We start from the raw sequence: 20,120 nt of genomic DNA, 5'->3' as shown, positions 1-20,120 counted from the left end.
ACTTGCACGTGGGTACGTGCCATTAGAAGTTCGCCTTGACGCAGACGATATCGTATCGTTCCTACGTTTTACATAATCCAGGACTATTAACCTGATAGTGATAATATCGGGTTATTTCTACATCCTTAAATATTTCATATTTTCGTTTCACCCTTGGCAATATCATATTATCCTTATGTTTTTTCACTTACCGATACGTTGCGTATACATTATTCGTTTTGTAACAGTGTTATACAGCTGCGGAGGAAATAGTAATACAAATCTTATATATTATATGTATACTGCGTTACATGTTACAAACGTTATGTAACGGTTATATTATTACTATATCAAGGTTTTCCTTGGAGCCTCCACGTCCACGAATAGTAGAATTTCAAACAATTCGGTATACCCAATTTAAAGAAAATTTTCATAAATGAGACTCCTAGGACGCCATTTGCATACCACCCTTCGTAGAGGCTCCGAATGGCGACACGTAGTTAATTAATTGGCTACTCGTTGCGGCGCTCCCTATAGAGATTGTTGGTTTTTCAGGTGCGAGGGGAGCCGATCGGTGCCCATCCCAATGGGCGGGCGGGTTCGTGGTCTATCAGGAAATCCGGACGTGGCGGGACTTAATTACCGACGTCGCTCCGATAACTGAAGAGGATACCCAGGGTCGGGTTTAATAATTGTCAAGTGGCCCGAGAAGGAGAGAGAGATGAGCGGAAAGTCGATACTTGACACTTATCGATCCTACTTGGCGTCCCGAAACGGGAGCACCGACTCCAGGAAGATGAAATCCCCTTGGTGAACGCTCCTCTCGACGATCCTGACAATGCGCGGCCCGAAGTAATCCCCTGAAAGAGCGACAAAAGGGGCAAATTTAGAGGGAGAGGGAAAACGAGTAAAGTGCACGCTTTCCACCCCGGCCTTCTCACGCCGTCGCGTTTTCGATGTAGCTTTACGAGGCGCCCAATCAAGGGCAGTTTGGGATTCTTTTTCGAGGAACCAAAGCACTCGTCCTGGTCCTTCGTTGGACTCCTTGGAGGTTCTGGCGAGACTTCCGAGTTCCCCGTTAAGTCGGGCCAGCTTTTTCGGGGATTAACGGCTGCCGGTCGATTATCGGACCCGGGAAATGTGCCAATTCCTGGGAAAAGTGCAGCGCTCCCGGAGGAACCGGTAAAAGTGGACCGCAACTGTTGCTCGCCAGGAAGTTTTATGCCTCCAGCTGGGGAGCACTGTACTCTCTGGTGATATGCTTCGCCGAGGGGCACGAAGGGGGGACTCCTGAAGAGGGGGATCGAATTTTGGAAAGATGCCAGCCACCTCCTCCCTCAAGGAGAGCACCGAAGTGATCCGCATGGAGACCTTCGGCAGGATTCCCGATCCCAGGAGACCTGGACAAAACGGGAACGCCAACACCGAGGTCCACGGGAATTCAGGTAACTCTAACTTCTCATGTTCGATCAATGTTCGAAATTTGCAAAATCTGAGGATGATTGCAGGACAAAGGCGCAACGATTTGAGTCGAGCAAGTCTTGAACAATCGCGTGTTTCCCTCTGCAAGGACATTTTCGTTCCTCTGAGAATAGCTTGGTCGATAACACGAGCAGTTTCCGTTGCATGGGCAGAAGCCATAATTAAGGGGAGCGTGATTTCGAGGAAATATTGAAAACGTATTAAATCTCGTTCCGCTCATTTCGCGCTGATTTGTCTACCTTATGATTCAGGGCCTCCTTGCTATGTCGAACGTGACTCGAATCGACATACATATTTTAATGATATATTTTAATAGCACCTCGTGAATAAACGATGGACAGTTCGGATATGACTTGTATTGATATTAATGTCTTAATAACGTATGACATTAATATATGAATGTAGAGAAGTGATGAATCTTCGGATATAACTTGCAAGTACATGGGTTCTATATGTTCAACTTGACTTACATTATGGAGAAATGCAGTGTGCCAAGAATGTATATATACAACGTTTCCCCTCGAGCCTTGACGACAACCTTTTGGCTCCTGCTCTTCTTTTAGGGGTGGAGGGATCATTATACCCCTGAAAGAAGGGAGTCATTCCACCCGTTGATTCCACTTTTCGAATCGATCTGATGCCCCCACTCAAAAACTATCCACGTGAAAAGAACTTCCATGCAAAAAATGCACATATTTAATACCCACGCGATGATAAAATATTCATGAAAATGGCGTGAAACTTACAGCAATTAAACGGAACTTACCGCATAATTCGATTTACACGAAAAATGAACGTTCTTCCTACGTTCAACATACTTTACCTTTAATTTTCGGATCAATCCAGTTCCTTGCCGAATCCACCCTTAATTAGTATCTGCGAGGTGGATGGCCCATTTTATGGAATCCCATGAGCAATTTCAGATTAATCCGGCACATTGCTTCCTGGTTCAGGAATCGTAGATAATAGCCTTAGGGGTCGATCAACCCTAGCGAGGGGGTATTTCAAGAATATATTCCTCTCGGAATATATTTCTCAGCCTCGAGATAAACCATTCACTTGAAGTCGTACAACTTGATTAAAGGCAAATTCAAGTAGCCCCGTTAGACGGATAAAAAATGACGTGAAAATAATGAATAAAACATCGGATCGAATAGGAGATCTCGAAATGCAAAGGCTTCACTTCTCCACCCTGTGAGATACTTTTAGGAGGTACAGACGTCACGGATGCCCAAAGCGATACATTCGATTGGATATTTCCTTTAACGGGGGAGGCACTCGGGGTTGAAAAATCCACCCTCTCCGGAGTCAATGGCCGAACCCGAAGAGCCCTTACCGACCAAGCCGCACCGACTTTTACCCTGTCCATCCCCTCCTAGATGACGCCACCGTCGGGATTCGGCTCGGGACAGAAACCACCCCCGCGGGCCTCCCTTTCTGCCGACCGGAGCCGCCATTCCTGCCAACCCCTGCGCGTTCGGGTGCAGCGACGTATCGCGCGAATGAAATGTCAACCCGCGGTACCACGGAGGACTCGGACGCGGAGGGTGAATTTTCGGGACAGCTCGCGAGGGATCCGGGGGTAGGTTCTGGTCGGCGCCTTCCGGTGGCGGGTCTCGAGGTCGATCGTCCCTGAAGAGGGTGCACCCGGAAGGGAGGGTGGCTCTAGGAAGTCTCCCCTTGGGGTAGGAGGTGCCAGACCCCGAGGCGATCCCCGAGGTGATCCCCGAGGCTAGGGGGGTGCTCGAAGTCCCGGCGAGGGTGCTTCCACGAGGGAGGGGAAACGACGAATTCTGGCTGAACAGCGCGAGCCTCTTATCAAGGTTTCGTATGCCACGCACGACGGGGAGGTAAAAGATTTCGTCCACCGGAGGCCACCCCCGGGCAGGTTCGCCATGAGCGAGCAGGACGTCGACGACGTCGCCTTCTTGACAGGTGAGATGAACCTCCGGATGAATTTGCTCCGATGCCCATGGCGAGGGACCCTGATAAGCTTTTCCTTACAAGGGGTTGCTCCTGTAGGAACGTCAACTTCGTTTCTTCGATGACAGATAAAATGACAATAGGGACAGGCTTCACAGAGTCGTAGAGTCCTTCACTTGGATTTGATCTTTGGATGTTGTAGTCTGGTCTTGTATTAAACGTTGGCGTTATCATATATGATGCGCGAGATGACGGTATCTTGACTTCATCGGATGTACTATGAGTACCTGAATAAATACTAATACGCGTACCATCCTACACGGTCGAATGACAGTCTCCCAAAATCCATAGATCAGCTGAAATGTTTATTTAAAATGTTTGTTAATTCTCTGGAAAGCGGCGTTCACCCTGAGAATAAGTGCCGCCAATTATTCCTCGTTCACACGTGGCTAAAGCGTCACATTGCGCGTCATCCAATTACTGTACTTACAACGAGGTTAACCATCGTGAACTCGATCCACGTGAATTGCCATTTCACACGTTGGAAATCCGGTGTCGAATTTCACGGGGAATTTAGTCCCATCGGAAGTCAGATGGTGCGTCAATCCTAAACGGATCTCACGTTGAAGTGTAAAGTACTTGTACTCTAAGTGCACTTACCTAGGCGGAAAACAGGCCCTCGATCGATAAGGGTCGGCAAGGGGATGGATAATCGGACACGCGATAATTGACCCCTTGTGCAAAAAATTCCTTCTTCTTAAGCCGCTTCGGATCTGGGTCGAGATGAACGTTTTACGAGGGAAACGGAAGCACTGCTCAAAAAACTGCGTGTCGCGAGCTTTCTCGGGGGTGCCGCCCGGAGGGCTTCAATTCAAGCTCGAGGACTGTCGGAATAATTGAAAGTGAACTTTAACTACTTCTACCGAAGAGGGAAACGCGAAACCCTGTATCAGATTGTGCACTTCGTTCGATAATAAATAAATGAAAAATGTTATCAAGTGTTCGGGGGTTACCTTTTAACCCTTTAAGTATTCCCCAATTTGGGTGTATCGATTAGTTTGAAATTTTACCACGTGAATAATTTTTTTTACCAACGATTGCAAGAGATTGCTGACTTGTCTCGGAGCTGACACGTGCTTTTAGTGCATACATTTAGTTGCAGCTAAACGTCAGAGGTGGTATTCGTAGGGCTGGAAAAAAGAACCCTGGATCAATAAAATGCTGGCAAGGGGACGCATAATCGTCACGGTAATTGACCTCTCCCTGCAATTCCTGCGGAAAATTCGTGATCCGTGCACGGTTTCTAATCTGGGTCAAGATTAAAGTTTGATGAAGTAAACTGGAGCACTGCTCGGGAAACGTGTCGCAAGGTTTCTCGGATACGCCCGAAGGGGTTGAATTCTATCCTTAGGGCTGCTGGAATAATTAAACATGCGCGAACATTAAAGAAAAGGATTTTATGGATCAATGAAAATATTACACTCGCCTCCAAATTACCCATTGATGAGTTTCATTATTATGTAGGATATTAATCTTCCCATTTACTTTGCCTAGAGATCTAATATATATTTTTTATTAATACGACGGAAAAAGAGTATATCGCACACGGTACAATAAGGGGACGTTAAATCTTTCTCACTTTTTCAGCGGACAATTTTTCCCATAGGGAGCGGTAATGAAATAAAATACATTAATCCGTCGAAAGGGGAAGCTTTTAGTGAATTTTTTTCTTGTTCCAGGAGACAGCAATACAGGGCTGCACAAACGCAGCCTTTATGAACACAATGGAGTTGCTGTGTGCTCGCAAAAAAGGGCACTTTGCATCGCCACCATCGTTTTTGCGGTCCTCTTCGCCATATCACTTATCGTTGCCTTCGCGGGACCACAGAATGGTACTGATTTTCCCACAACCCTAAATGAGAAATATAAAAAATATACCGCTGAAGCATACATAAATATTATTAATTTCTGCTATGCCAAAGTATATGTACGGTGAACTCCTAAGAATATTACGATTTCATTTTTTTCAAGACTGTCCTTGCGCTGGAGAAAAGCCGGCCAATTTGGAAATCGAGGATGATGGAGTAAGCAACGAACCACTGGCGACGAATGGGGAGGTTCGTATTGTTTCTTTTATTTATTGTCTTTTCCAATTCTGGAGCTTCATTGTCCCCCGCGAATCGATGAGCTCTACTTCTATTCTAAGCCAATACTTTGTACGCGGCGGAAAAAATAATGACGAGCATATCTTCGCTGTTAAAAATGTTTGCAAACGCCTTTACTTGTTTTTTTTCAATTTATTTAATTAATCCATTTAAGAGTTACAGTAAACGGAATTGAATTTTTTAGGTATTCCCTTGGAACAACGTACGGTTGCCCACCTTCGTGCACCCTACGAGGTACAACCTTACGATACACCCAAACTTGACAACCCTTGAGGTGAAAGGTAAGTCTTGAGCTGCTCATTAATCTCACCTGTCGCAGCATTAACAATAAATCAAGTGTGTCGATTGACCTGCAGGACAGGTGACGATCGAGTTCTACGTCGACAAAGAGACCAATTACATTGTCTTCCATAGCAAGAATTTGACAATAAACGAAAAGGTGAGCACAACTTGACACACCTGCACTGAGAAAAAACATTGTCATTGGACGAAGGAAATATTTTGTCAATTCAAAGAATAATTACCTGACTCAAATAATCCCGAATAAATTGGATGCAACATTTATTCGGAATTACGACAATTTATTTCAGCCAGATAATTATTCTTGGAATTAACAAAATATTCCTCTGGTTCAATGAATCTTTTTCCTCAGCGTGGGAACTTTTCCGTTGGCGTTTTCCAGATGGTGCAAGACCGGAAGGGACACCGACTAAAAATCGCTAAGCTTCTGGAGTATCCAAAGCACCAGCAACTTTATTTAGAACTGGAGGAGAGTAAATTTCGAAAGAGGGGGAATTACACGGTCAACCTCAGGTTCATCTCGAAGCTGACCAACGAACTCGAAGGGTTCTATCTCAGCAGCTACGTCACTGCTGAGGGAGAAAAGAGGTATTGCTCCTTCGTATACTTCTAGGATATACTTTCCTAATTATTTCTATTATACCATTTAATTTTTATTTTTCAGATTCTTGGCCACGACGCACTTCGAGCCCACTTATGCACGTTCGGCCTTCCCTTGCTTTGATGAACCGCACTTCAAGGCTAAATTCAAAGTGTCCATCTTTAGGGACAGGTTTCACATAGCACTTTGCAACATGCCAGTGGTGAACACAGAAGATGCTGGGTTCTACATGGGAACCGGCCTTGTAAGTATGATTTTATCGCTCCATCTTCAAATTAATCGGATACCCCTTAAGGTGATACGATAGGGTCATTCAGTATATCAAAAGTCATTATCAAGTCATTAACCTGTTATGCCGATGAAACTAACATCCACTGAATTTTTTCACAGCTGCGAGACGATTTCCAAGAGTCCGTCGAAATGTCGACGTACCTCGTGGCCTTTGTGGTTTGCGACTTTAAACGCGTCTCGGAAATGACGAAAAGAAACGTTTCCGTAAGCGTTTATGCGGCCGAGTCGATGCTTCCGCAGGCGAATTATGCTGCCCAATCTGCAGCTCGGATTATGGATTACTACGAGGCTTTCTTCGGGGTTCCTTACCCTCTACCAAAGCAAGGTACCGAAAAGACTTGACTCCTTATACTTGATGAATTTACCTCCACTGAGTCGAAATAATCTCTAAATGTTTGAAAATTATTGAAATTCCACTAAAGCTATTTTCCTTTCCAGATTTAATAGCCATCCCGGACTTCGCTGCCGGTGCCATGGAGAACTGGGGTCTGATAACTTACAGGGAAACTTCTATTCTCTACGATCCAGCAAAAACGTCCATGGTGAGCCGTGAATGGATCGCAGTGGCCGTGGCCCATGAATTGGCCCACCAATGGTTCGGAAATCTGGTGACCATGAAATGGTGGAACGACTTGTGGCTGAACGAAGGAGCTGCCAGCTTCTTCGAGTACAAAGGGGTTGACTACATAGCTCCAGAGTGGAGTATGATGGATCAGTTCGTGACGGAGAAGGTTCAGCCAGCCTTAAGTTTGGATGCCACAGCCAGCAGCCATCCAATCAGCGTGCCGGTGAAGGATCCAACGGAAATCGAGGCCATTTTCGATACGATCAGCTACAGCAAAGGAGCTTCTATTCTGTACATGTTGGAGACCTTTTTGTGCGAGCACGTCATGAGAAAAGGCCTTAATGACTACTTGAACATCCACGCGTATGGGAACGCCGACACTAATGATCTTTGGGCTGTCTTCACCAAACACGCTAATCACAGCTTCGACGTTAAGGTATTCTTTAGAATTTATTTCGGTTTTTTAGGGAGGCTTTGGAGGTTCCTAATGGCTGATTTCGGACGCAGGCTATCATGGACACGTGGACCCAGCAGATGGGCTTCCCTCTTATCACCATTACCAGAGATGGTAACACCATAACTGCTGCCCAGAAGAGACTTCTTCTTTCGCCGATTCGAAACGAAAGTGAGCGTCTCGAACCGAAATCACCGTTTAACTATAAGTGGTACGTTCCGCTTAGTTATTACACTGACAAGGAGCCGAGGAAGCTACATACAGTTTGGATGAACATGAGTGACGGTAAGCTCAACTTGTGTAAGCAGGTATTAGCCAGCTTTAGCCTCGCGAATGTTTCCTCAGTTTCTAGATATTAATTCACGACCCTTATCGTAACAGTGACTTTTGAGATCCCGGCCGACGTGGAATACATCAAGTGCAACGTGAACCAGACCGGCTTCTACAGAGTTTCTTACCCCGGAGAGATGTGGGCAGCTATCATTGCGACTCTTCTGAACAACCACACGAGATTTACGCCGGCAGATAGGGCGAACCTTATCGACGATGCGTTCAATCTCTGCGAAGCTGGAGAGCTGAATGCCACTGTTCCTTTGGAGCTTTCTCTGTATCTTCTGAACGAGAGAGATTTTGCACCTTGGGCCAGCGCGGTTCGGCATCTTCTGAAGTGGAGGAGCAGGTTGACCGAAAGTTCTGCCTACAAGAGGTACACGGAGTTCGTGAAGAAGCTCGTGAGTCCTGTCACCAGATACGTCGGATGGACCGATGATGGACCACACTTAAAAAAGTAACTTCCTTCTTAATCATGCCTTAACCCTTTCGATGCTGGTGGCCAAAATCGGTCACGGTCTTGCAGTCTTGGTCGTGATCTTCTATTTGCTCGTTACTAAAGTGATTGCTTCTAGGTTTCGAAATTTCTAACGAGTTTTATTACATGCAGAGTTCTACGTACGATCATGCTGAATGTGGCGATCGAAGTTGATCTTGAAGAAATTGCGAAAGCGGCGAAGACCCTTTTCGATGACTGGATGTTCCGAGGGAAGCGTCTGTCTCCAAATATTCGAGACGTTATCCTGACTGCAGGTAATTGTTTCATTGGAATTGCATCCTTTTGTCCGATATACATTATGTCCGACATAATATACATTGTCTCGTTATTTTTCTTAGGAATCAAATATGGCGGAGAAAAAGAGTGGAACTACTGCTGGGAACGGTACCAGAAATCCCAGGTGCCTACTGAGAAAAACGTGATGTTGCAAGCCCTTGGGGAAGCTGCGGATCCTTGGCTGCTGCGAAGATATCTTCTATATACTTTAGACCGTGATAAGGTCAAGCCGCAAGATATCGATTCCGTCGTCTCGGCGGTTTCGAAAAATCCCGAAGGCCAACTGCTTGCCTGGAGGCACGTCAAGGCCTATTGGCCGCGAATGCAGGAAATATTTGGCAACGGCTCCATTTCGCTAAGTGGACTCATATCCAGTGTTACTGCGGACTTCACCACGGAGTACGACTATCGCGAAGTGAGCTAACAAATTACATTTATTACCCTTGCATGTAACTCCATTGGCAAAGATTTATCACGTAATTAATTTTGTTTTAGGATTTAGTACTGTTATTAATTTTTTTAAACGTAAAACTTAAGACTACATTTCTGCACCAGGTATCGGAGTACTTCAAAAACGTCGACATTGGTAGTGGCCAAAGAGCTCTGGAGCAAAGTCTAGAGTCCATCAACCTCAGCATCCACTGGTTGGAAAGAAACGCGATTAACATCGACCAGTGGCTCATCAACTACGCTAACACGTCACACGCGAGTTAAAAGCTGAACATTGGAAGAAGACATCGGAAGATCCGAAGAAGTGTCCTCGGCGATCTGTCAAAAGCCCAGTCAACCCCTGAACTCCGGCTGGACCAGAAATGATGAAAGTAGAGATGTCGAGTCAAAAACTGTCTAGTAAAAATGAAATAGACGTAACGACGGAGGCTATGAAATGAATGAAAGAGGTGATGGCCTCTGGTAGAAAAATGGAAGAAATTATGATGTTCCCGAGGCCAATGATGACTAGACAGGAGTGAAGGAAAAGGAATGCATCTCCTTTACTTTCACTCCGCCATTGCGAAGGATGCAACCCTTTTAGTGGGTAGTCGCATCAGCCGTCCCAAGAAATATTTTCCAAAATGATTCTCCGAATCTAGAAGCTCCGAAGAAAATAGTAGGACTGAAAGCACATCGCGGGTACGAATCGTGCTTTGCAAATGTCTCCGACGAGTTTAATGTTTCAAGTGGGTAGGTAAGAAGTCTTCGAGTAGAATTGGCCGAATTTGAGGCATTGGCATAAATTACGTTAGTCTACAAATTCCAATGTACACGTTTACCTCCAAATTCTTACCAATTGTACTCTTGGGTAATCGTTTCGTACGTTTAAGTAGCATATCAAAGTTAGGTATGGGCGTATGCAAAGTGTATGCAAACCAAAGAAAAAAAAAAAGAAAAAACTGCGAGCCAAAGAGCTTTCAGGATTACGAGAGCTTGTCCGATTCCGAAATTAAGTCTGTGTCGTCGCGCGGCTTCACGTCGTCCGATTAATAATGAAAATCAAATAATCGTGGATACGCGTATATTTAGAGGAAACCAAATGTCGGTGTCGTGTGTGCCGTGTGTTCATGTTACTCGAGGATACCAAAAAGCCGCATATTGCGCGACCTGCGTCGTCCAAAACGGCCGATAATTCTAGTATTAATTATAGAGAACTGGATATTTTACTATGGGGAAATGTAAATTTGTATAGTCACGTGTCGCTTTGTACAAGTGCATTTTGGGGTCCGACACCCAGCTCGAAAGTGTGGTAAAAGTGTCAAAAGCTGATGGCACAAATGAACGCATGTACCTGAACGTTTATAAAAAATTAATTTAAAATTTTATTCGGAACTGCACCGAAGTCATTATATTTTTTTTTGCATCGTGCATAAACAGTTACATGTCTGCTAATTGCTAATTTTGACATTCTTATCGTGCTTTCGAAACTGGGGCTTTCGCACCTAATAAGTGGTCCCACCGTGCAGAATCGCGATAAAATAAGTCCAACAAGCGAATCTGAAATTATTCGCGATCGAAGACGCCTAAAATCGCTGTTGATGTCTCAAAATTCAACTGCAAGGAACTCGCCACCTTCGCAAACGACGATAGCGAACGCGGCGCCTACTCAAGCTCTTCTGATAAGCTCTTCTAACTATTTTCTACGCACCGTTGACATTCAACTGCCCGAATTAACGTCGACCTAAGTCGACGAATTTTGATGAACCTAGATGATCGTGGAGATGCAAATTTTTCATCGCATCCCCTCGACGCGGTCGTAGTCTTGAAATAAAAATGGGAATTCCGACCGAATCTCTCATTTCGATTTTTGGAGATTCTTTCGCGGTCATTCCGCCCAGATAGAAATTCAGGACCATCATATACGATGGGGAAAATAGATTTACAAACAATTTGCAGACCATGTGCTGCATGCAATGCAATTGTTTATCGACAATGCGTGAGATAAATTTAGCTGTACGTTTGCGTACAGACATTGAGACATTGTATGCACTTAACTTTGTTTCATATTTCAGTATTTTTGGTTCGTCATTGTGTAGTGCAGATATGAGTTCCAACTGAGGATTCATGAGCAACACCCTCGTGTCTCGTATCATGAACTTTTGTCAGGCAAATTTCATGAAAATTTTGCGTCACATCGTCTATCTGGGCGGAATCTCTCGCCAGTAAAACGCACAATGCGTATTATCTACACCTGTAAATAATGGCCCGATAAGCTCTTCGTCATTTTTTCAATTACGTAGATTTTTATACACTCCTATCGCGAATCGACGAGTGGACGCACAACTAGATACTTATATGTAAATAGCATATTTTTTCACTAACAATTTCTCTCTCTCTCTCTCTCTCTATTTCTTAGTATCACCGGGACATTAGATTTTTTATTTTGTAAAAATCATTTTGAGACGCGGTGTATCTCTAATGCATCGATATTTATTAATATGCGTCTATCTCTCGTTCCAACGATTGAGCAGGCCTACAAATTACATCGTTTATGTAAGATAATTGTTTAAACTCTAACGCAATCTCTATCCTTGTCGGATTTAGTTTCTCATTTTGCAGAATCTCTCCTAACTGACCATTTCTTTGAAATTATGAACTTAACAATTCGAGCTAAGTCTTGGACTATTTAGTTAACTTATTAAACTAAAGTTTCGAGTTCATTACCATTAGGTCCCACGACTAATCTCACTATTAATTTAATGTTAATTTTTGAAAATAATAGATGGATATTTAGGTGTGGCGACGTGCTTTTTATATTATGGCGAGGTTATCGTGTAAGCAAGGTAAACAAAAAAAAATATGACAAGACATGATTAAAAAGTTGCGACGAAAAAACAGTATTTCATTCAATCGCAGAAGACTATATGCAGCGCCTGATTGTGCGGCATAAGAAGTAAGTAATAATGCAGAAAGAGGAGGAAAAATGATCATTACCAGTGTAATAATATCTATATTGTATACTGCTCTTTACGAGATTAAGATCCCTCGACACTTCGAACTCGCCTCGGCCAAAGTTTATCTTAAATTATTCCAAATAAGTGGGTTATAATTATTAACATAGTGTCATTAAACGGATTTATTTTCTGTTTTCTAAGGTACGTTTCGCATGCTTTGTCGAGTAATCATATCACTTAAAACCAATGCAATTGTTTACGAAACTTACATTGTAAATCCATTCCATGCTTATTTACTTACTCCTCCAAATATCTGATATTTTTATTGTTTAAGATTGTGTCGTCCAGTAATTTTAGATATAAGTATCGAGGGATCTTGATATGAGACTACCAAGACATGTACAAGCATACAAATAAATATATTATATGTTTAAAGTATCTCTGTGTTTTTTTGCCTTTTCCTTAACCATTCCTTGATAGCGGAAATCATTATATACTTTGTCCCTTCCAGGAGTTCGCTCTTCTGTGTCGTTTTAATATCCAGAACCGGAATCTTACGCGACTCTACCCAGACTCTGTCAACTTCCTCAAAACCAGAGAGAATGGCACACTCCTGCTTCTATCTTTAAACATTACGCCACTTACAAAGTTCAAGGCTGTAATAATTTAATCCATATTTGCATTTCGTGTTTAAACAAAATTATGTTAGAAAAGCAAATTCCCATTTTTATCAAACGAGTTGGACAGGAAACGAAGTGTAGGTATGTCATGTTCATAAAAAAAAAAAATAGTAAACGAGATTACGCGAACTATAGTTCGAACTATATCCGTAGAACGTCGACGAATTTGGTATATCAACGTATTTTATACACGCTTTGAATACGTACTCGTAAATTAAACAGTAAATGTTTAAACGTTCATGTTATACGGTAAACCACTTGGTTTACGTAAAATACGTAGGAAAGCTTGAAAAACAGGAAATTACCAGACCTTGTGGTCCAGGGATCGACGGTGCTGCCGTCTGATTCGTTTCCTTCGTTTTGATATCTCGAAGACAATAATGTAGCGATAGGAGACCTCGGGTCTCCGTGTCGTCGAGGGCCGAGCAGCCTTCTCCACGAACCGGCAAATTAGTATATACGTCCGCACGTATCTCCTCGAGCCTCGGTTGCCTCCACCACAAATGATGTCACTCAGTCGTTAGAGATCGCATAACCTAGCAAGTCATCGCAGCCTGTATCGATACTACAACCGTCTCCGTCGCCTCTCAAAAGTCCTGCAGTCAGAATCTCCGGTAATTCCCTGCACTCGAATTAAAATCGGAGTCTAATCATACGTACCACGAGTTGGAAGTTTCAAAGGTGCGCCGGGCGGCTGCGCAGGAGCCAAACCGTAATTCCGTGGTCGGCGCCATATTTGAACGCGGCGATTTCTCTAACACTGCATTCTCTTCCTAACGGTTATACCGAATAGTGAGACATTTTCACTCAGGACGATAAATCTGTCGATTGTTTCCCTCTGGTGACGTTGCACCGTAAAAAGTTGCAGCATCCTGATGCGACGAAAGGGTAAAAAGAGCAAACGGATTCGTGAATTTCATTCGTCAATAATTTACAGTTTCAAATGGTACATAGTTTATTAATACACAGTTTACAATTCCCTAGAACACCGCAATATTCATATAAATGAAAAAAGGAAAAAAGGTAGGGACCACGTGTCCCTCTCCCCTGGCGCTGCGCAGTCGGCGCGCGCCATGTTCGAACGCCCCGCGCACGTGAAATTCCATCTGGGTCCCAGCTGCCAATTGGTTGAAACGTAATTATCTCGCAGGAAGCGAGCGGAACGAGTTATTGGCACTGAACGGTCAGCGAGATATCCAGGCGCCTCCGGTAATCGACTCGTCGGTAAGACAGAGGACTGCAGGCCGCTCGCGACTTGTCGACACCCAGTCTCTTCTCTCTGACGTCTCCGGAGAGCCGCGTCATCCCGTCCGTGCTGATCTTCTCCGAAGCGAGGGATGACAGCCGAAACGCAGCTCGAGGACCTGCCGCGAATGGAGTCTCTCTCGCCCGGGTTCGTCAACGGGCCGAATGGCGACTCCACGTGCCAGGTAAGCTGACGAAATCGCCGCGCGACCTTGCGTGCGTGCGCACCGCGCTGCCGGAGGTGGCGCCTCTAAGCGGAGACGCGGCAACGCCGCGGAGAGTGGCGACTCGCCGACGCGGCCAAAGTTCATTCGCCGCGAGTCCCTACGTCGAGTATCTTCGTTTTCATCGTCCCGAAGACGCTTAGATACCCAGGGGTCCGAGAGATATGAGAATGTGGGAGAACGTGGAATTAATGAATGCCAGTAACCAAGGAAGACCTCGGAAAGAATTTCAAAGTACTTACGGTGATATAAGGTCGTTCTATATATATAAGGCGTCATATATGAAACTTTTCTCCAAAATGGTTGCATTGAATCCCAAATATAGACCATACTCAGCGACATGATTTTTTTATAGAGCATATTTATTTGATAATTAATATATATGTACATCATCAAAGTATTTCCATTTATACATTTATGCGCAGATTTACTACTTACTGAATAGATTTAAAGAATAATCGAACAGGGATAGTGATTTAAGTGACACGCATGACCTAGGCTAGGAAGTCGAATAATAAAACGATGTCAATACTAAACATTACATACGTGCCACGTCAGTACAAAGACCGATCGAATTGCTTGGGAATCAGGGAACTTTTACGCGGACGTCGCGATTGCGTCATCCAAAATCTTGTACTCCAACATTATCGACATGCAAACGTTTTTTAATCATCATTTCATTATGTGATTTTTAATTTATTTATATCGGATACGACATTATATATGCATCGGCTAGCTAGAAAGATACGTAGGCTTTGTCCATAAAATTATTCCTAAAGTTTCATCATTGTTTCAACCTTAATAAATTTGTCGACCTTATAAACAAGATGTCGGGGATCTTTCCCAATTAATTATTATTATTAGGAGTTGAATTATTTTATTAGATCCTCTCCTGGATTTGTACCAGGATTTTCTGATTCACAAAGAAGCGCGTAAGCTGGCATAAACCCGAAGCGCAAAAACAAAGTCTGGGCGCGCTGATCGCGGCGGTCGTTGCGGCAATCGGGCGCGCGCGGCGCCCGAGCGGCCCTGAGTGGCCGACGTTGCCGGAGCGACTGCTGAGTCACATATCGGTCGCGATCTCTCCCGGCAAGGTGCGTCAGGCTTGGCAGGGCCGTTTCCCCTAGAATTCGCGGTTCCCAAGTGCGACGAGGTTCCCAAAGACCCGCCAGCGATCGCCCCCGCCATGGCTTAGGCGTCTCGCGAGATCCGCCGCCGTCGCGGGCCCCAGGAAGCCTCAAACTCCGGCGAAGTCACGAGGCCGCGAGCTGTCAACTCTCGTCTTCTTTGGATTTCCTGTCTCTGACGGAGTGTCAAGCCTCGCCGAGGTGCGCTAAATTCCCGACATTCGAGCACCTTCGCGCGAGCGTCGATCCCGTGGCCGCGAGTCGCGAGTCGGCGCCAGGGACCGAGGTAAGCTGCAGACGCGGTTTTGAGGTTATTTCGGTATACCCGCGCTATACGGTGTTACTGACCCGCACTCGCCGGAGGAGGTCTCACTGGGTGTTTATTTCCACGCCAGCGATACGACGAGCAGGTTGCCACTCCGCTGCCGAGAGGAATTAAGAGAAGTCAAGAGGAATCGAGAGAAGTCCAGCTAAGAAGGGGTTAAGAAACGGAGAGGAACCTGTGCAGATTTAATGGCAGGGTGAGCACCGTAGGTCTTTGATGACCCTACGTGCAGTGTTCGAGAAGGCTGGAGAAGACAGAAGACGTGGGAGCTGAGATAGCTACGGCGAGTCGAGGCGGCAGGCATGCCGGGTTGGACAATCGTACTTTACATGAATCTCTATCGATTGTGACGACGAGGAGTTTCTAAGAGAAGGATCGACTGTAGCAAGAGGTGATAAAAAGTGAACCTTCGACGAGCAAGATGCTGTGCCTGAAGAAGCTGTACCGGGAGGAGCTGCTGCAGCTCGCGCTGTTGCTGTCGCTGCTCCGAGTGGATCCGGACTCCTATTCGGGGCTGGATATTAGGACTATAGGTGTCGGGCTGCTGGATCTCAATAATAACACGGGATGGCACTCCGATGTGCCTACTATTATTCATCGGCCTGTGTACGTTCATCCGAAGAACCTGGACTCGATGCTGTTAAATTACGAGAGAGATCTGTTCGAAGACTTAAATTCGCTGGGAAGGTACAATGTGCTCGATTCTGCTCGGAATGACATCCATGCGTACCTGTTGAACGTCGAAGATTCTTCGAGGGAACCCGTTGTAGCCGGACCTAGTATAGCGGTGTCTACGGACCCTGCCAGAGATGTGACGTCTCCGGATACTCCAACTGCAGCCGAGGCTCCTGCGGATCCCGTTGGCGCTGCTGAACTCACGCAAGAGGTACTTCCATTGTAACCTTGTTATTCAAGTAACGTACCTTTTATATTTTATTACGACTTTAAAAACCGAAATAGGTATGTACCAGTATTGATTTTAGTGATAGTATGTACCAATTGGCATCGTAAAAATTAAATTCAATCCCGATTAAAGTCAATCTTTTTGCCCTGATTCTTCTGTCAATTATGATATTAGCTGACGATGACACGAATTGACGAGTCGTCGTGAGGTTTCCCAGGGAAATATCCGGTGCTCTGCACTCGTTACAAAAATCCGCCCGTTTATTTTGCACCGTGCGAGAAGAGTGAGCTCTTTTTAAACAGTATTTGAAACATCTACCTCGCTTATTTTTCCTGGAAACGTTGACCCAGAGCAAAGAGCCTCCCATATTTCACGTTCTGCAAGCCATAACTGTAAATCGTCGTCTCCATTGTTCCGAGTTTAGTCGCGTAAAATTTTTAAATTTAACGCTGCAACTTTATTTTTAATGTGATAATGATATAAGAATTATCACCTAAAATTCATTGATACATTTACGGTTTTTTATTATATTTTCTTGGTTGCGATGGATTAGGAAAACGGGTCTTCTCTGAATATATTTATTATTAATAAAGAAAAGGGGAATAGAAGCGTTTCTCTTATTCGTTTTCCTCCTTTCTTTATGCGAAAGCTTCGACACAGTGCTAAGAGGCTTGCTCATATTTCACAATCTGTCAGTCATAGCTGCAACATGTCTTTTCCATTGTTCGGACTAATGTCGCGTAGAATCTAATTTTGCATTGCGTGTTGCGCTTTATATTTAGTTTGCTTCTTCGACGATATATGAACTCTGACAGTACGAACGACCATTCGAGGAGAACACCTCCCTCGGACAGATATTAATTTCCTCGAGACTTCACGGACTAATGACTCGAAGTACCTAGCAATTTTCTCGATTGTTTGTCCGATGGAGAGGTGAGATCAATCGGGACAGGTTTTTCCTGTAAGTTTTTCCGATTTCTCAACGCAGATCTTAAATGGACTTTTACGACCCTTGCCACGTGGTTGACGTGAATTTTCACCCTACTCTTATATGAAGTTCTAAAAAATCACTAGTAAACATTTAACACTTTAAACATGAAATATTTTGTTTGTGCAATTTAAATCAGATAATTTTATATACCAAATGGTACGATTAGCTTTTTTTTCATACGCAAAGAGAGTGGTTTGAAAATAAACGTCACGATGGCAAATCGAAGCATTTAAAGATTTCTATTTATTTTATCGTCAGGAATGCATTAACATAAGATAGACATTATCGATCGCGTTGGACTATCAGAGAAAAATTATGATTGCGATCGTGCCGACCTTAAACCTCCTTGGTGACGAGACGAGATACGCGAGTCGTTTTTTTGCGATGCCGATCTCTTATTTCTGTCGTATCAATGCTTGATGCAGAAAACATCTTTCTACGGTATTGAAAGACGTGTCAACATCGCGAGGGATTCATTGCTGAGTGTTATCGAAAAATGCAGTTGCACCTGTTATCAGGAGCTCCAGCACCTTTCGATGAATTTCTTTTATTCAATTCAGACTTCAGTTTTTTTTTTAAATGACATACCCTTTCATATCATCTTAACGTTTTAAATAAATCCAGGGCGCATCGCGAAAACCGGGGGAAGGTGAAGAAAAGAGAAAAAATAAAATGGCCGCGGTGCAGGCACCGATGCGATTATTATTTTTTTATTTCCGCGAAGAGGGAGGAAGGGACGCGCCGTGCAAAAATCGAAAATAGATCTCCGCTGGCCGACCTCTTTTTCCGACCGAAGTCTAATAAAGAATCTCGGCTCGATGTAAACGACCCCGCGAGAATCGCGGATTATTTTCGTTGTCTCTCGTCCTCGCCTCGGGGGGACCTTGAAAAATCGGGAGCGACCTTCGTCCGCCTTTCTCCAACGAATGATAGCACGTCATTAAAACCCTCGCCTCGGTCCCTACGTCATCCCGAAATTGGTACCGTCGCGAAAATTCCACATTTCAAGAAAAACTTCGGGCGAAGAGTTTTCCAAGGTTCGCTCGATGACATTTCTCTGCTTTGAAGTTTGTCTTTGAGACCGCGACACCCAGACATGTTAAATCACGTTCTGATAAGAGCCGATAAAAAATCAATATCATTTCAATACCAATGCATTTAATAAGGGGGAATTAACTAATTCTTAAAGTAACTAATATAATAGAAGTCATCAACCTTCTACGTTATCTAATTAAAAAGTGTATATGAAGTACTGCTTGAAAAAAGAAACATTGATTTTCGAGGTTATTCGCCCCAAGAGTTAAATTCGTCGCTTTGATCTTGCTCTTTTCCTTTTTTACTTTTTGTCATTGTTTCCACGCTTTTGAGCCTTTGCTTTTGAAATTTGTTGCTTCGAAAGTCACGCGATCCCCTCGTGTGTTTTGGAATTCCTGACAAAACATTTGCTTCTTCGATGCATCCGAGGACGCGATCGCACGTCTCGTACCTTGCAAAAGTAGAGATTTTTATTTTTTTTTTCGGTCAAGCGACTTGGTGAACTTATCATTACGCGTTGTACCATCTTCTGAATCATGCACTCGGCCACGCTTTATCAGTTTATTGTTAGTAATGGCCGCTGAATGATGCTCTCGTGTTCTCTGGTGCATTGATCATGGCACATCTTTGTCTAATGAGATAAAACGATCAAGGGGTCCGGGATAAAAATTAATTCAAAAAGCGCAGAATTTTTATTCAAACAAACTCCGCTTTGCCAACATAGTCGTAGACACGTCGGTTTCTGAATCGCACGATCGGGAAATGTTCCTTTGATGTTTCCGCCCTGCTTGTTGGCATGTTAAAAATACCACTTCTTTGTCTCGTTTGGAGTCCACATACGTTGTATATTCCGTTGAAGCAACCTTAAACGTTCTTCGTCGTTTTCCTCGACGTCCTTCGTGTATGCAGGTCACCCATATCGGTCGTACTCGATCTAGGTTAACTAATTGCGAGTATGTTCCTCCCTTTCCCCTCTCTCTCCCTATTTTTTTTCGAACACTTCGAGTTGACATCAAGGCAATCGACAGGTTGACTCGGAATTCCCTTAACGGTGATAAAAGTGCCCATGTAAATTTACATACTCAATCATTGGTTATTTTCATGCCACGGTAATTTGCAGCAAAGTTACATTATCCCTGTAATATCGCATTCAACATCTGAGTCAATACTTTATGGGTTTGACGATCGAAAATCAATCGAGTAGGGTCGATCCACCGTGGATCTATTAAATTTTTTTTTTCCATCGCCTTGAACTCGTCACAGTTTGTGTGTCGTGTGGATCAATGAGTCTCTTTCCGACCTTACGATATTCCCTACGTAAGACCTATTCGAACCATG

The 20,120-nt window shown here is 44.1% G+C and overlaps 2 protein-coding genes across 6 annotated transcripts in view; both read left to right on the top strand.

Moving 5' to 3' along the window:
* Positions 1-1,297: 1,297 nt before the first annotated feature.
* On the top strand, positions 1,298-12,642 carry LOC105700391 (endoplasmic reticulum aminopeptidase 1). Its single transcript, XM_023434493.1, has 14 exons — positions 1,298-1,424; positions 5,124-5,276; positions 5,416-5,501; positions 5,734-5,830; positions 5,906-5,988; positions 6,232-6,437; positions 6,514-6,694; positions 6,841-7,066; positions 7,180-7,742; positions 7,814-8,045; positions 8,142-8,547; positions 8,701-8,843; positions 8,928-9,280; positions 9,421-12,642. Exons 1-14 carry the CDS (start codon positions 1,298-1,300, stop codon positions 9,577-9,579), a joined length of 3,015 nt encoding a protein of 1,004 aa, XP_023290261.1. The 3' UTR covers positions 9,580-12,642.
* Positions 12,643-13,455: 813 nt separating this feature from the next.
* The window catches only part of LOC105700280 (segmentation protein cap'n'collar), a 76,359-nt gene continuing 69,694 nt past the window's right edge, over positions 13,456-20,120 (top strand). Inside the window, exons 1-2 of one of the 5 annotated variants that reach the window (XM_012425973.2) lie at positions 13,456-13,545; positions 14,082-14,361. In XM_012425973.2, the coding sequence (XP_012281396.1) occupies positions 14,269-14,361 (93 nt within the window). In that variant the 5' untranslated portion in view covers positions 13,456-13,545; positions 14,082-14,268. Of the gene's footprint in view, positions 13,546-14,081; positions 14,362-14,450; positions 16,739-20,120 lie in introns of those variants that run through there. The other 4 variants (XM_012425969.2, XM_012425971.2, XM_012425975.2 and 1 more) reach the window with 4 other exon arrangements.

The sequence above is a fragment of the Orussus abietinus genome, unplaced genomic scaffold, assembly GCF_000612105.2.
Source record: "Orussus abietinus isolate OABI.00-Male unplaced genomic scaffold, Oabi_2.0 scaffold18, whole genome shotgun sequence".
NCBI classification, from domain to species: Eukaryota; Metazoa; Arthropoda; class Insecta; order Hymenoptera; family Orussidae; genus Orussus; species Orussus abietinus.
This window is presented reverse-complemented; position numbering and strand designations above follow the sequence as displayed.

Bases quoted from the DNA above. Each gene is read 5' to 3' on its own strand.
- LOC105700391 (XM_023434493.1), top strand. From the start codon at position 1,298: ATGCCAGCCACCTCCTCCCTCAAGGAGAGCACCGAAGTGATCCGCATG. The intron at 6,695-6,840 runs GTAAGTATGATT...ATTTTTTCACAG, and splicing joins TCTACATGGGAACCGGCCTT to CTGCGAGACGATTTCCAAGA. The intron at 8,548-8,700 runs GTAACTTCCTTC...TATTACATGCAG, and splicing joins GATGGACCACACTTAAAAAA to AGTTCTACGTACGATCATGC.